The sequence below is a fragment of the Chiloscyllium punctatum genome, chromosome 44, assembly GCF_047496795.1.
Source record: "Chiloscyllium punctatum isolate Juve2018m chromosome 44, sChiPun1.3, whole genome shotgun sequence".
In the NCBI taxonomy this organism is placed as follows: Eukaryota; Metazoa; Chordata; class Chondrichthyes; order Orectolobiformes; family Hemiscylliidae; genus Chiloscyllium; species Chiloscyllium punctatum.
This window is the reverse complement of record NC_092782.1, coordinates 42530293-42545837: the sequence shown is the minus strand read 5'-3', so window position 1 is coordinate 42545837 and position 15545 is coordinate 42530293. Positions and strand designations below refer to the sequence as shown.

The following is a 15545-nucleotide window of genomic DNA, read 5'->3' as shown; positions in this document are numbered from 1 at the left end:
AGGTGCTCCTGGAACAAAGGGAGAGCTCCTGTGCTTTACACGCTTCCCGTGTTGGATTCCAAGTCAGAAGAACCTGACCTGGTGCTAAAACACCCCCAGGAAGCTTTCCAAGGAAAAGGTGCAGCCTATGGCCTCAGATTCAGTGGGCGAGGGATGCAGTGATTGTAACAAGGTCAGCTGTGTAGACCTCATAGAATATGAGTTCCCTGATTGGGGCTGTAAATCTGCTCCAATCAGGGAGCCCTGGCTGACAGATTTAAAGGGGAGTATCAGAGAAGCTGTCACTTTGGTACCTGCCTCTTTATGAGGCTGTACTGCAGTGAAGGAGTGTTCATGTGTAACGAAAGTGTGACTTAGTGATGGGATACCGCCCTCTGTAGAATTATTTGACTTCAGAGACAACTGTCGGTGGTTAGTGAGTTGACAGGTGCCAGAACATCAGAGCAACAGAGTTCAAGAAGAAGAAAGGAACATTTTCTGAAAGCCAAGTATTACAGTGAAGTGTGTGTGTCTGTGTGTCTGTATGTGTGTGTGTCTGTGTGTATGTGTGTGTGTATGTCTGTGTGTTTGTGTTTGTGTGTGTGTGTGTGTGTGTGTCTGTGTATATGTGTGTGTCTGTGCGTGTGTGTGTCTGTGTGTTTGTGAGTCTGTGTCTGTGCATCTGTGTGTGAGTGTGTGTGTGTATGTCTGCGTGTTTGTGTGTCTGTGTGTGTCCGTGTCTGTGTCTATGTGTGAGTGTGTGTACGTCTGCGTGTTTGTGTGTCTGTATGTGAGTGTGTGTCTGTGTGTCTGTTTCTGTATGTGTATGTCTGTGTGTTGTATGTCTGTGTGTGTGTGTCTGTGTGTGTGTGTGTCCGTGTCTGTGTGCCTATGTGTGAGTGTGTGTGTGTCTGTGTGTGTGTGCGTGTGTGTGTGTATGTCTGCGTGTGGGTGTATGTGTGTGGTTATGTTCAGGGGATATTTTGATTCATAATAAGCTTTTGCACTTCAACGTCATTTGCTATGTTAAATCGATTAATACTCCATTCAATAAGTTCTACTGGTAATAAATTAATGAATTGTGAAGAAACTTGATGGATAGATCTTAGTGTTTAGAACCTGCTATGGATAAGACTTTTCAACTGATCATTGAGTCATAGAGTCATAGAGGTGTACAGCATGGAAACAGACTCTTCGGTCCAACCTGTCCATGCCGACCAGATATCCCAACCCAATCTAGTCCCACCTGCCAGCACCCGGCCCGTATCCCTCCAAACCCTTCCTAAAATCTATATAATTTTTTCAGTTGTGTTGTGGACGGTGGAATAGTGAGACTCGAATGATAGGAGCGTCGGTCGGAGTAACTCAACCACACAGAGTCCAGTTGGAATCTCACCCAGGGATCTATTTGCTTTTCCCTGAGACATTCGGCAGCATTGACCTACCGATAGCGTGCACACAATTTTCTTCACCACGAAAGTTATCGGGTTGGTTCAACCTCCACATCATAAAATCTGATGGAGATCCATCAGTCCAGAGGTAAGTCCCCTCCTATGGAGATATAAACTCATACTATTTAAAAATATATCGTTTGTTTCCCCTAAATAAAATAAAGCAGCAACGCCAGTAATGTTACCTTGTAGATATCATTCAAGCCAATCCAAAAACTTTTGAATGGGGATGAATTCTTTCGAATAAAATGACTCTGCTCCTCCGAGTGTATGGAAGCAAGATGACCATCAGGAGCCAGTGTTCGGCAGTGCCACTTGAAATGATATAAAAAAGACAATTTATTCCTGGTTACATTTTTATATTGAAACATATTCAATTGTGTTTCTCCACCAGGTTTATTTTTGAAAATTTGCTGCGTTGGAGAATATGAACAATAAAACTACAACCCCATGATTGTGTGTCCACAAGGACCTGATATGGGCTGACTCCAAACTTCAGTGAATGGTGCCACACTGAGGCTGAGGATTTGGGACCAATCTCATTGTGGCTTCAACCCATCAGATAGAAATGTCAGCAGCTTCTGTGTAACAGCTGATATTGGGCTGGTCTTGTGCTCGAATGCTCTGTGGGTGACGTTGTGTTTCCTGTTCTCTCCAAGTTTTATCCACACACAGCTGTCAATCCAGATGTGAACAGTCACTGCAGTCCATGTCACTGTGCAGTGACCACATTGACAGCAACAAATTTCTCACAATGACAGACCACAGAACATCGATGCTTGTCAACTTTAGATCGTATTCTCAGGAGATCATGTGATTCAGTGATGGTTTCTTAGGAATTTAACAGGTTGTTGCTGTAGGGATTGTAAAGTTACACAATGAGTGATTCTGGTTCAAGCTCAAATGTACAGACAATGGATGATGGAGAAGGGCCGAATCTTGTCAGGGCCTGACCCACATGGGATATGGTGAGAAATGTGGCAGGAACATGTGAGAGGTCCAGCAAGGTCTATCTCGATATCAGGAACAACTCTCTGCAACTTTAAACTACTTTCTCAGCAATGAGATGAGATTCTCACTGGGGGGGTAGTAAGTTGATTATTAAGGAGGAATAATCTTTGTTAACTGCAAATATTGCCTCATTAATATGCAGCTGCCCATCCTACTACCTGCCGGAGCAAACCAGATGCTGAAAATTCAGAACATGGACAGTGAATACCTGGCAACCTCAACCCATGGCCTGCTTCATTAGGACCTTCATGTCGGGCACCAGGTTCAAATATCTCTTGGCACGCTCTTAGGGAGCTTCTTCCCAGGAAAGAAGCGGGGGGGGAATCAACCAGAATTCCAGGACAGAGACGAGAGAGAAGAAAATAAGGCCACACCCCCTCCCCATTATTGCAATGTAAAATGATGGATGAGAGTTTAAAATTGAGTCCAAACATATCCTATATCATTGCTATAGATTGCTAGATTGGAATTTGTTAATTATGCTGTGAAACCAAAATATAGCCGTTAATTTTTCCACGTCTGCACTTCAGTGTTTTTCCTTTGTAAAATTTGACTTAACATATAGATAGGAAATTCAATGCATGTGCAGAGATTTACTGTCATATATACCCATGTACAAGTCAATCTTTTGTCAAAGTACACCCCTTGTTTTGGCCAAAAAATCATGTATTTTCCATATATCTTGTGTATAAGTCAACCCTGTGTTATAAACCTCTTACAAAGGAAACTACATGATCCCATTAACCCACTTAGACAAAATCACATTCGTTCATTCGTACTGGTAACTCTACTCATTGCTCTTTGTTTACTATATTGTGTCTTCATTCATTCATTCACTCATTCATTTATTCATCCATTCTACTTACTGCACTTGGTTTATTACAGCGCGTTTTGACTCATTCATTCATTCAGACCGGTACTAAGTCTATCGGTACTTATTGCACTTTCTTCACTACACATCTAAAAGTTAATATTGTTAAAAAGTTAATCATTTTAATTATGCTATTATATCTGAATAAAAGTGAGATATATTAGTCAAATACCAGTTTATCTTTAATTCTTTGACAGGTTTGTTAATGTTGTTGAGGTTTAGAACATACAAAAGTAAATGGGAGGAATAAGGAAGAATTTGGCAGTAAAGTTCAAGATGCTTACACATTCAGAATTTAATAAATGTTTCATTTTCAGTGTGCAATTATACCAGGCCATGACCATGTTGAACAGTGTGATTTTGAAGAATTTTATGAATCTTTAATATATAAAATTTTCATAATGGTCTCTCGCTTTTATCTGGTAATTACCTTCACTGTAATTCATTGTGTTTTTCTTCTTTACCTGGGATTAGTTGTGCGATCAAATCGACTTCTGCTAATAATATAGTATTTTAAATTGCAGCATGAATTTCAGCCTCTCAAAACGAGCATCTGTGTGTTCGTTGACCCTCTAACTTGAACCCTTAAAAGTCGTCTGACAAATTCAACCTAACACCTATCTGAAATACAGTATAGACCATGATTGTATACGGCATATTTACAACATTTGCAAAAACCATGCTAAAATCAAAATATTATGGAAATCCACCAAAGGCTCTAAATAAGATATCCCACCCGCTGAAGCTCCAAGTGGAAGGTACAACACTTGAATGTAAGTACAACATGGAACAGGGCAGACAGGCTCTTCAGCTGACCATTTGTGATGACCATGATGTCATTCTAAATGGATCCGACCTTCCTGCATGTGATCCGTCTTCTCTCTATTCCCAGCCTGTTCATGTGTCTGTCTAAAGACATCTTCAAACATATCTGTATCTGCCATTTTCCCCAGCTGTATATTCCAGATGCTGACTAACCTCTGGATAAAAGTTGTGCCTCATACACATCCTTTCAACTTTCCCCTTTCACCTCAAACCTATGCCACCTAGTATTTGACATTTTCACCCTGAGAAAAAAATTCCGACTATCCACCTGATCTGTGCATCTCTTATATATTCCTCAGGTCACCTCTCAGCCTCTGATGCTCTAGTGAAAGCAATCCAAGTTTACCTCATCTCTCCTAGAAAGCCTATACACTCCAATGCAGCAGCATCTCGGTAAACATCTTCTGCACTCTCTCCAGAGCTTCGACATCCTTCCTATAATGTGAGATACAGAACTGCACATACTATTTTAAATGTGACCAAACTAAAGTTTTATTCAGTTACAACATGACTTGCCAACTTTTATGCTCCGTGTCCTCACTGATGAGGGTAAGCATGCTGTACACCTACTTTACTGCCTTACGCACTTGTCATAGTCATACAGCATGGGAACAGATCCTTCGGTCCAACTTGTCCATGCCAACCAGACGTCCCAATCTGACTTTGTCCCATTTGCCAGCATTTGGCCCACATCCCTCTGAACCCTTACTATTCATACACCCTTCCAGATGCCTTTTAAATGTTGTAATTGCACCCACTTTCTCTGGCAGCCTGTTCAATACACGAATCACCCTCTGCATGTAATGGTTATCCTTCAGGTCCTTTTTCCATCTTTCCCCTCTCACCTTAAACCAATGCCCTCTAGTTTTGGACTCCCACGTCCTCGGGAAAAGATCTTGGTTATTTACCTTATCTCTACCCCTCCTGATTTTATAAAGCTCTGTACGGTCACCTCTCAGTCTCATATGGTGCAAGGACAAAAGTCCCAGTCTATTCAGCCTCTCCTTATAAATCAAACCATCCAGTCTCGATATAGAGTTATGGAGTCACAGAGATGTACAGCACAGAAACAGACCCTTCAGTCCAACTTGTCCATGCTGACCAGACACCCAAACCCAATCCAGTCCCACCTGCCAGCACCCAGCCCATATCCCTCCAAACCCTTCCTATTCATATACCCATCCATATGCCTTTTAAATGTTGCAATTGTATTAGCCTCCACCTCTTCCTCTGGTAGCTCATTCTATACATGTACCACCCTCTGAGTGAAAACATTGCCCCTTAGGTCTCTCTTATATCTTTCCCCTCTCACCCTAAACCTATGTGCTCTAGTTCTGGACTCGCCCACCCCAGGGCCATCCATGCCCCTCATGATTTTATAAACCTCTATATGGTCACCCCTCAGCCTCCAACGCTCCAGGGAAAACAGCCCTAGCCTATTCAACCTATCCCTATAGCTCAAATCGTCCAATCCTGGAGAGATCCTTGAAAATCTTATCTGAACACTTTCAAGTTTCACAGCGTCTTTCCATAGGAAAGAGACCAGAATTACATGCAATGTTCTAACAGTGGCCTAACTAATGTCTGTCCAGCTGCAACATGACCTCCCAACTCCTGTACTCAATACTCTGACCAATAAAGGAAAGCAGACCAAACACCTTCTTCACTATCCTATCTACCTGCGACTCCACTTTCAAGAAGCTGTGAACCTGCACTCCAAGGTTTCTTTATTCAGCAACACTCCCTAGGACCTTACCATTAAGTGTATAAGTCCTGCTAAGATTTTCTTTCCCAAAATGCAGCACCTAACATTTATCTGAATTAAACTCCATCTGCCAGTTCTCAGCTCATTGGCCCATCTGATCAAGATCCCGTTGTAATCTGGGGTAACCTTCTTCTCTGCCCACTGCACCTCCAATTTTGGTGTCATCTGCTAACATATGCTCACAGCCCAATTATTTATACAAATGATGAAAAGTAGTGGACACAGCACTGATCCTTGTGGCACTCCATTGGTCACAGGCCTCCAGCCTGAAAAACAACCCTCCACCACCACCCTCTATCTTCTACCTTTGAGCCAGCTCTGTATCCAAATTGTGAATTCTCCCTGTATTCCATGAGATCTAACTTTGCTCACCAGTCTACCATGGGTAACCTTGTCGAACGCCTTACTGAAGTCCATATATATCACATCTACTGCTCTGCCCTCATCAATCTTCTTTGTTTCTTCTTCAAAAAACTCAATCATGTTTGTGAGACACGATTCTCATTGCACAAAACCATGTTGAATATCCCTAATCAGTCCTTGCCTTTCCAAATACAAGTACATCCTGTCCCTCAGGATTCCCTCCGACAACTTGCCCACCACCGACATCAGGGTCCCTGGTCTATAATTCCCTGGCTTGTCCTTACCACCTTTCTTAAACAGTGGCATCACAGTGCCAGTCTTCCGGCACTTCACCTGTGAGTATTGATGATACAAATATCTCAGTAAGAGGCCCAGCAATCATTTCCCTAGCTTCCCACAGTGTTCGAGAGATTTATCCACTTTTATACATTTCAAGACATCTAGCACTTCCTCCTCCATAATATGGACATTTTTCAAGATGTCACTATCTATTACCCTACATTTTATATCTTCTATGTCCTTTTCCACAGTAAATACTGATGCAAAATGCTCATTTAATAACTGCCCCATCTCCTGCGGCTCCACACAAAGGCCACATTACTGATCTTTGAGGGGCCCTCTTCTCTACCTGGTTACCCTTTTGTCCTTTATGTATTTGTAAAAATCCTTTGGATTCTCCTGAATTCTACTTGCCAAAGCTATCTTATGTCCCCTTTTAAGTATACTCTGACTGCCTTTGTACTCTTCTAAGGATTCACTCGATCTGTCCTGTCTGTACCTCAAATGCGCTTCCTTCTTTTTCTTATCCAAACCCTCAATTTCTTTAGTCATCCAGCATTCCCTATACCAACCAGCCTTTCCTTTCACCCTAACAGGAATATACTTTCTCTGGATTCTTGTTACCTAATTTCTGAAAGCTTCCCATTTTCCAGCTGTCCCTTTACCTGCGAACATCTGCACCCAATCAGGTTTCGAAAGTTCTTGCCTAATACCATCAAAATTGGCCTTCCTCCAATTTAGAACTTCAACTTTTAGATCTGGTCTAACATCCTTGTGAATTTTTATTGCACTCTTTCCAATTTAATAACATCCAACCTGTAGGAGGCTGACTAGAATTGTACGCAGTACTCCAAATGTGGCCTTACCAAGACCTTTTACAGGTGTAACATGACATCACACATCCTCAATGACCGATGAGCACAAGTGTGCCCAATGTTGCCTTCACCACCCTGTCCACCTGAGACACCACTTTCAAGGAGCTATGGAACTGCACCCCTATGTATCTCTATTTGACTACATTCTCCATGGCCCTACCATTGACTGCGTAAGACCTGCCCGTTGCTCAACAAAACCTTATCCATTGCAGGTGTAAAGTTAACAATTGATCTTGTATCCACTGCTGTGTGTGGAACATATCTAGCACCCTTTAGGTGCTCTCCCTCTTTCGAAGGGAGCATGGATCTTGCAGCTGCTCCTGGGATTGCAGGCTTAATTAAAGATTTATTATAGTTTTATTAGAGTTATTATATATTGCTATTTTAAGACTTTTATTCATTTTACTTCAATAAAATTTTAAAAAAACAAAGATACTACACAAAAACTATTTTTTCCGATGGACATTTTTAAAAACAAGCTTTTCAGGGTCGATAGTGAATGGCTGAGGTGTTTGATTCTAAATTCAGAAGTTAAAAAAACTATTCACACTTTGAAGATATTTTTGAAAAGCCAAACAGTTTTTTTTAAAATAAAGTGCTGTGTTGTTATTTCCAGGTGTCCTACATATGGTGGCACGGTGGGCAGCACGGTGGCACAGTGGTTAGCACTGCTGCCTCACAGCGCCAGGGACCCAGGTTCAATTCCTGCCTCAGGCGACTGACTGTGTGGAGTTTGCACGTTCTCCCCATGTTTACGTGGGTTTCCTCTGGGTACTCCGGTTTCCTCCCACAGTCCAAAGATGTGCAGGCTAGGTGAATTGGCCATGCTAAATTGCCCGTAGTGATAGGTGAAGGGCTAAATGTAGGGTAATGGGTCTGGGTGCATTGCTAAATTGCCCGTAGTGTTAGGTAAGGGGTAAATGTAGGGATATGGGTGGGTTGCGCTTCGGCGGGTCGGTGTGGACTTGTTGGGCCAAAGGGCCTGGTTCCACACTGTAAGTAATCTAATACGGTCATCTCTGGAAATGATTATTTTTTTCTTTGAGTAATTTATTGAGGAGAGGTCATTTTTTATTTAGTTAATCAGCTAAGTGATTGATTTTATTTTAGTCTTATATGTTTAATAAATACATTTTAAAATTCTTTTCCATTTTAACATTATTTTCTGTGGGTAATTAGGTGTGGTTGATTTGATATAAAAGGTGTTATTGGAAGTTCCTTTTTTTTAGGTGTAATGTTATTGGCACATATGAGATGGCTAATAGATTGAGAAAAGTTATTACATAACAGGATCAGTCAGACAGATGGGTGACTGTCAGGAAAGTAATGAGATAGTTCAAAAGCCTCTGCTGGCTATTCCTAAATGGAAGGCCAGTCAGTTATTGGACACTTGGAATAATTATAATGCTCGGCAATGTTTGACATTTCATGGAATTATTGTTACCGGGGAGTCTCCGTCATAGACTGGAGATTCGTGGTAGTCAGTGCAAATTTAGGATGGTTTGTTGCTTTCCTGGTGCAAGGATTAAGGACTTCTCTAAATGTTTCAAACATATTGTTAAAGGTGAGATTGAGAAGCAGGAAATTATTGTATTACTTGTTCACATTAATATAAAAATGTCAAATGACATTTTGAGGAAAAAGGTTAAAGCAGTACAGAGTAAATATAAGAGGTTAGATAGTTAATTTTTAAAAATCCCAGAAGTAATAATTTCTGTTTTATTCCCAATGCCAAACTCAAACAAGGGAAAAAAACAAAAGGTTAAAGGTCATAAATCAATGGCTGACAAGCTGGTGTTTTGTTGAGAGATTCAGCTTTTTGGACAATTGGAACGTCTTTTGGGATTGCTAAGACCTGTTCAAAAAAGATGGGTCTCACCTGAACTGGAAAGGGACAACTATCTTAGCAGAGAGAATTGCTCATTCCATTAAGAGAGACTTTGTACGAAAGAGAGGGGGAGTGGAGGAATTTTAAGCAGCAATTAAATCGAAGGATTGGAGGGTAATGTTCAGAATGTGGTGAGAACATCAATTAGAAAAGAAAGACAAGAAAGAGTCAGAGTCTGTAGTAACTCTGAAGGACCAAATTGCTTTTATTGCAGTGCAAGAGGCCTGACAGGTAACGCTGATGAACTGAGGGCATGTTTAGGAACAGGAGATTGAAACATCTTGGATATTACAGAAACTTGGCTGAGAGATGGGAAAGACTGGTAGCTCAATGATACAGGGTTTAGATGCTATTGGAAGGATCAGAAAGGAGGCAAGAAAGGAGGGGAAGTGGTATTTATGATTATGGAATAAATTACTGCTGGAACTAGAGAAGGTATTCATGAAAAATTGGCCAGTGAAGATATAAGGATAGAAGTTAGAAATAAGTAAGGAAAGGTCACTTTGATGAGATTGTGCTAAATGCCCCACAATAGTAAGAGGGAAATTGAGAAACAACTATGAAGAGGGATCTCAGATATATGTAAGCAGAAGAAGGTTGTAATAATGGGGGAATTTTAATTTTCCAAACATTAACTGGGGATTGTACAGTGTCAATGGTTTGGATGATCAAGAATTTGTCAATTTTGTTCAAAAAATTATCTTTATCAATATGTGGATGCTCCGACTCAAGGCAGAGCAAAAGGAGACCTTATTTTGGGAAATAAGGCAGGGCAGGTGACTGCAGAAAAAGTAAGGGAACACTTTGAGTCAAATGATCATAAATCTATTAGTTTTAAAACAGTTATGGTAAACAATAAGTCTTCCATGAAAGTTACATTTTTTTAAATTGGAAAAAGACAAATGTTAATGGTATGAGTCAAGAAATTTCAAACGTTGATTTGAGTGAACTCTTCGCAGGTAAAATTATGTCTGAAAAGTGGGAAGCGCTCAAGAGTGTGATGACAAGAGCTCAGAGGCATTTTGTTCCTAGTAGAGAAAAGGGTAAAGCTGGTAAAGGTCAGAAGTCACACGACTATAAGGTGTCATGTGACTTTTGACCTTGTCCACTCCAGTCCAACACCAGCACCTCCACATTAAGGCTGGTAAGATTAGGGAACAATGGATGAATAAAGATAGCGAGGTTCGAGTCAAGGATAAAAGAAAATCTTACTTTTAGACATGGACAACTTGGTTCAGTTGAATCTCTTAATCAATGTAAAGAGTGTCAGGGCATTCTTAAGAAAGAAATCAGGAAGGCAGAGAGGGGATATGACAGAGTCATAGAGTCAGACAACACAGAAACAGACCCTTTGGTCTAATCCATGCCAAACATACTAATCCATGCCGATCATAATCCCAAACTAAACTACTACCTGCCTGTTCCTGGCTCATATCTTTCCAAAGCTTTCCTGTCTTGTACCTAGGAGAAAGTGAGGACTGCAGATGCTGGAGATCAGAGCTGAAAATGTGTTGCTGGAAAAGCGCAGCAGTTCAGGCAGCATCCAAGGATTCGTGAAGAAGGGCTCATGCCCGAAATGTCGATTCTCCTACTCCTTGGATGCTGCCTGACCTGCTGCGCTTTTCCAGCAACACATTTTCAGCTCTATTTTGTACCTATCCAAATGTCTTTTAAACGTTGTAATTGGACCCACATCCACCACTTCCTCTGGAAGTTCATTTCACACACAAACCACCTCTGTCTATCAAAATTGCCTCTTATAGCTTTCTCCAATCAACTTCAACCTTTGCCTCCTAGTTTTGGTTCCTGTACCCTGCAAAAAGATCTTAGTTATTCATTCTATCCGTGCCCCTCATGATTTTATAAACTTCTGAAAGCTGACCCTTCACCCTCCGATGTTCCAGGCTTTGAGGAAATCCTGTCGAGCAGGTTGGATACTCCCCAATGATATCTATTCCTCTCAACATTTTAATAGCAAAAGAACTTCCTTTCTCAGTTACCTTCACAACTGAAAGGCCTTTAGTGCCTTGAACCACTTTTCTGTCTCGCAATGCAATGATCTTCAACGTCATACACCTACTTCAAACTTGAGCAGAATAATCACAAACATTTTGAACAATGAACTTTAGTGAACATCATTACAACGATGCATGTGTAAGTCACAGAATGTTCTGCTGGAACACAGAAAATCATTTTAATATTAAGTATCCAAAGAAGAAAATTCTTAAATTAAAATTGGGACAATTTTAAAACTTTGCTCATAGTTTTCATTCACTGCTAAATTATTTTGTTAAGGGACCCTCCATATCGAGCAGATTCAATGTCATAGTTGATTTCCTTCCTGATTTAATTTAGAATATCATGGAGTTCACGTTACCCAGGTAATATATGCACGGATTCAGAAATATCCAGGAATATACAAGAAGCTTCTTTCATTCTGTGTTCAGTCATTTCAGAAACACTGAGGAACAAACCCAATACCTTACAATGGAGATTCCAAGGACTTACCTCAGCATCAATCCACGACTTTTTCTCAAGAACAAACTTGTAGCAATAACCAAAATAAATGAAGCCACCATAACAATTCTGTTTGCCCAGGAGACGACATTTCTCAAGGCCCTGATCCAAATGTGTTGAATTATGTGTAGCCAGTTGATCAGCTGCAGATTAAAACAAGCTGCAATAATTACATCGTTCACAGTTCACTTCCCCTTCATGAGGCGAGAAACTGATGAGTACTTGGTCAATGGGGCCTGCTTCAGAATGAGACTTTCCACTTGACTGCAATAACCTTCGCGCACACTGTTTGTTGACATGGAAATATAGAGAAAGTGCAGCACAGAAACAAAGTTAAAAATCACACAACACCAGGTTATAGTCCAACAGATTTAATTGGAAGCTTTTGGAACACCACTCCTTCATCAGGTGGTTGTCATTTGTCCAGCACAGAAACAAGCTGCTTGGTACAGTTAGTCAAATACAGTGTTTATTTCCCACATTGTTCCCATTATCACCTCATATTTCTGCCACTTCCTTCATTCCCATCCCCATTCAGCATTGCAAGACCCTGGTCAGTTCTTCACACACTTGGCACTTGGCAACCATCAATGTTTATGAGGCCTCATTCTCTACCTTCTCACAGACAGTACTCTTCCTCCAGTGTGGTGGGGGAGGGGTGTGGTGCAATCCTGAGCCATAAACTGAGCTCAGGGATCTTCAATTCTTCAAAGAGGGAACGAGGGAGCTTCTGAAAACTGGCAGTGTACTAGAAATGAGGGGAGAATAGGATTGGACTGGGTGAATATTAATGACTTGGGGAGTGAGCAGGATTATGGGATTCAATTGATTTGGATATTAAGTGACACGGGGAGTCAGCACAGCAGGAGATAACTGAGTGAGATACGTTTGAGGAGGAAATGTGAGAATAGGATCAGATTGAGTGGGTCAGTAATGGGTCTCTGTGAGTGAGAATAGAAAGGGATTAGTCTGTGGGAATCTATTAAAGCATTTGAGCAGTGAGCAGAAGGGTAGGTTTGGACTGAGTGGAAAATGAATTCATGGAGAGGGAGCAGGAGAATGGGATAAGAGTGGGAATGAGCAGGAATGTGGGATCAGAATAAGAGAGAAAGCTGGGCTGGGCATTGCCATTTGCCCTGGGCACAGACAGGCAGGAGGGGGAGGGGCAGTAAAATCAGGTGGGATGGTGAAGCATGCTGTGCCCATATGGGGAGTGGGCAGACAGTGAATGTGGAATGTGTAGAATATCAAACACATGGCAATGGTTCGGTCATTGCTCACTTTCAGAGATTCCTCAAGGTACCGTCTCTGTCTGTTCTCTCTCATTCACACAACAGGACATCCATTAACCCCTCAGCTCACAGCATTAACCTGTCCTCACACACAATGTTAGTTTGACCCTACCTGCAACATCACTGACCATCAATGTACTCAGCACCAATCCCATCAGCAGCATCATGTCTGCAGTGAAGTTCCTTTCCCCTCACCTGAAACACAACAAAAATGATTCAACATCAGTGTCCAGGTTTCACAGTTAAGATGGGGCTCTCCTGCTCCTCTCCTTACCTCTCCCTCTCCCTCTCCGTCTCTCCCTCCCTCTCTCTCTCTCGCCCTCTCTCTCCGTTGTCTGAAGTGATAAGGTGTCAAGTCTTACTGTCAATATATATAGCAGACTGTGAAGATGGAAGGAACCATTGAAATCAGATCCAATTGACTCGAGAATGAATGATGTCCAAATTCCTGCTGACCAATCAGAGACTGGCAGCTCAGCACAGAAGGGATTGGAAACCATGAGAATGTTTCTGGAGTTACATATTAAATTGTACAACGTGGCACTGGAACAGCTCAGTTAGAAAGGAAACTATACTCATCGTTCCTGGTCTCTGTAATCAGGTGGAAGTGAATGCTTTGCTCAGATCAGGAATTAATGAATGTTCACAATGAGAATTTAAAAATTAATTTCCTGATGAAGGGCTCCAACTCAAAACATCGATGTTCCTGCTCCTCGGATGCTGCCTGACCTGCTGTGCTTTTCCAGCAAAACATTCTCAACTCTGATCTCCAGCATCTGCAGATCCTCATTGTCTCCTGATCTTTGAGGGACCCTGTTCTCTCCCTCATTATTCTTTTGACCTTAATGGATTTATAAAAACCCTGTCCTAACCCTATTTGCCAAGGCTATCACATGTCCCCTTTTTGCCTTCCTGATTTCCTTCTTAAATGTATTCCTATTGCCTTTATACTCTTCTAAGGATTCATTTGATATCTCTTGTCTCTACCTGACTTATGTTTCCTTCTTTATCTGAATTAAAACCTCAATTTCTCTAGGCATCACTGGCTGGCCAGCATTGATAGTCCATCCCTATTTGCCCTTGAGAAGGTGGTGGTGAGCTGCCTTCTTGAATCACTGCAGTCCACTTGACTTTCTAGTGATTGTTACAACTGAGTGTCTTGAGAGGCCATTTCAGAGAGCAACTGAAAGCCAACCACATTGCTGTGACTCTGGAGTCACATGTAGGCCAGACCAGGTAAGGATGGCAGATTTTCTTCCCTGAAGGACATTAACGAACCAGCTGGGTTTTTCCAACAATTGACAATGGTTTCATGGTCATCTGTCAACTCTTTATTCCTAGATTTTTAAAAGTTGAATTCAAATTCCACCATTTGCCATGGCAGGATTTGAACCCAGGTCCCCAGAGCATTATTTTGGGTTTCTGGATTAATAGTTAAGTGATAATACCATTTGGCCATCACCTCCCCAGAAGAGCATATTTACAGTGCAGTCACTGTAAGTGAATAATATTCACATGAATGTGTGAAATATTTTGCCATTTGATCTGATGAGCAAGATTGTTACACAGCATCAGAACTCCATCTGTCCCCCATTTCTCTCCCGGTTGGGAGGTTTCCTTCATGCAATAACAGCAGAGAGATTGAATCTATTTATAAAGAACAGGGTCCACTCACAGGCTGCTGGTAAGTGAGGACCAAGGGGAATTTATCATTCTTTGTAGAAGTAGTAGTGGACCCAGCACCAATCCTTGTGGTACTCCACTGGTCACAGGGCTCCAGATTGAAAAGCAACCCTCCACCACCATCTTTGAGCCAGTTCTGTATCCAAATGGATAGTCCCTGTATTCCATGAGATCTAACCTTGCTTACCAGTCTTCCCTGGGGAATCTTGTCGAACGCCTTATTGAAGTCCATATAGATCACGTCCACTGCTTTGCCTTCATCAATTCCCTTTGTTACTTCTTCAAAAAACTCAGTCAAGTTTGTGAGACATGATTTCCCATGCACAAAGCCATGTTGACTATCCCTAATCAGTCCTTGCCTTTCCAAATACATGTACATCCTGTCCCTCAGGATTCCCTCCAACAACTTGCCCACCACTGCCGCCAATCTCACTGGTCTATAGTTCCCTGGCTTATCCTTATCACCCTTCTTAAACAGTGGCACCATGTTAGCCAAGCTCCAGTCTTCCAGCACCTCACCTGTGTCTATTGATGATACAAATATCTCAGCAAGGGGCCCAGAAATCACCTCCCTAGCTTCCCATAGAGTTCTAGGGTACACTTGATCAGGTCCTTGGGATTTATCCACTTTTATGTGTTTCAAGACATCCAGCACTACCTCCTCTGTAATATGGACATTTTTCAAGATATCACCACCGATTTCCCTACATTCTATACCTTTCATGTCGTTTTCCACAGTAAACACT

At 41.6% G+C, this 15545-nt stretch overlaps 2 protein-coding genes across 2 annotated transcripts in view; one reads left to right on the top strand and one right to left on the bottom strand.

Moving 5' to 3' along the window:
- LOC140466617 (C-type lectin Cal-like) overlaps window positions 1-15545 on the top strand; it is a 176148-nt gene that overhangs the window by 53504 nt on the left and 107099 nt on the right. The gene's annotated exons all lie outside the window — the stretch shown is intronic.
- On the bottom strand, window positions 1384-13283 carry LOC140466656 (lectin-like). The gene is made up of 4 exons (XM_072562096.1): window positions 13229-13283; window positions 11816-11967; window positions 1616-1744; window positions 1384-1530 (listed from the first exon to the last, which is right to left on the bottom strand). The coding sequence occupies exons 1-4, from the start codon at window positions 13281-13283 to the stop codon at window positions 1384-1386; spliced, it is 483 nt and encodes a 160-aa protein (XP_072418197.1).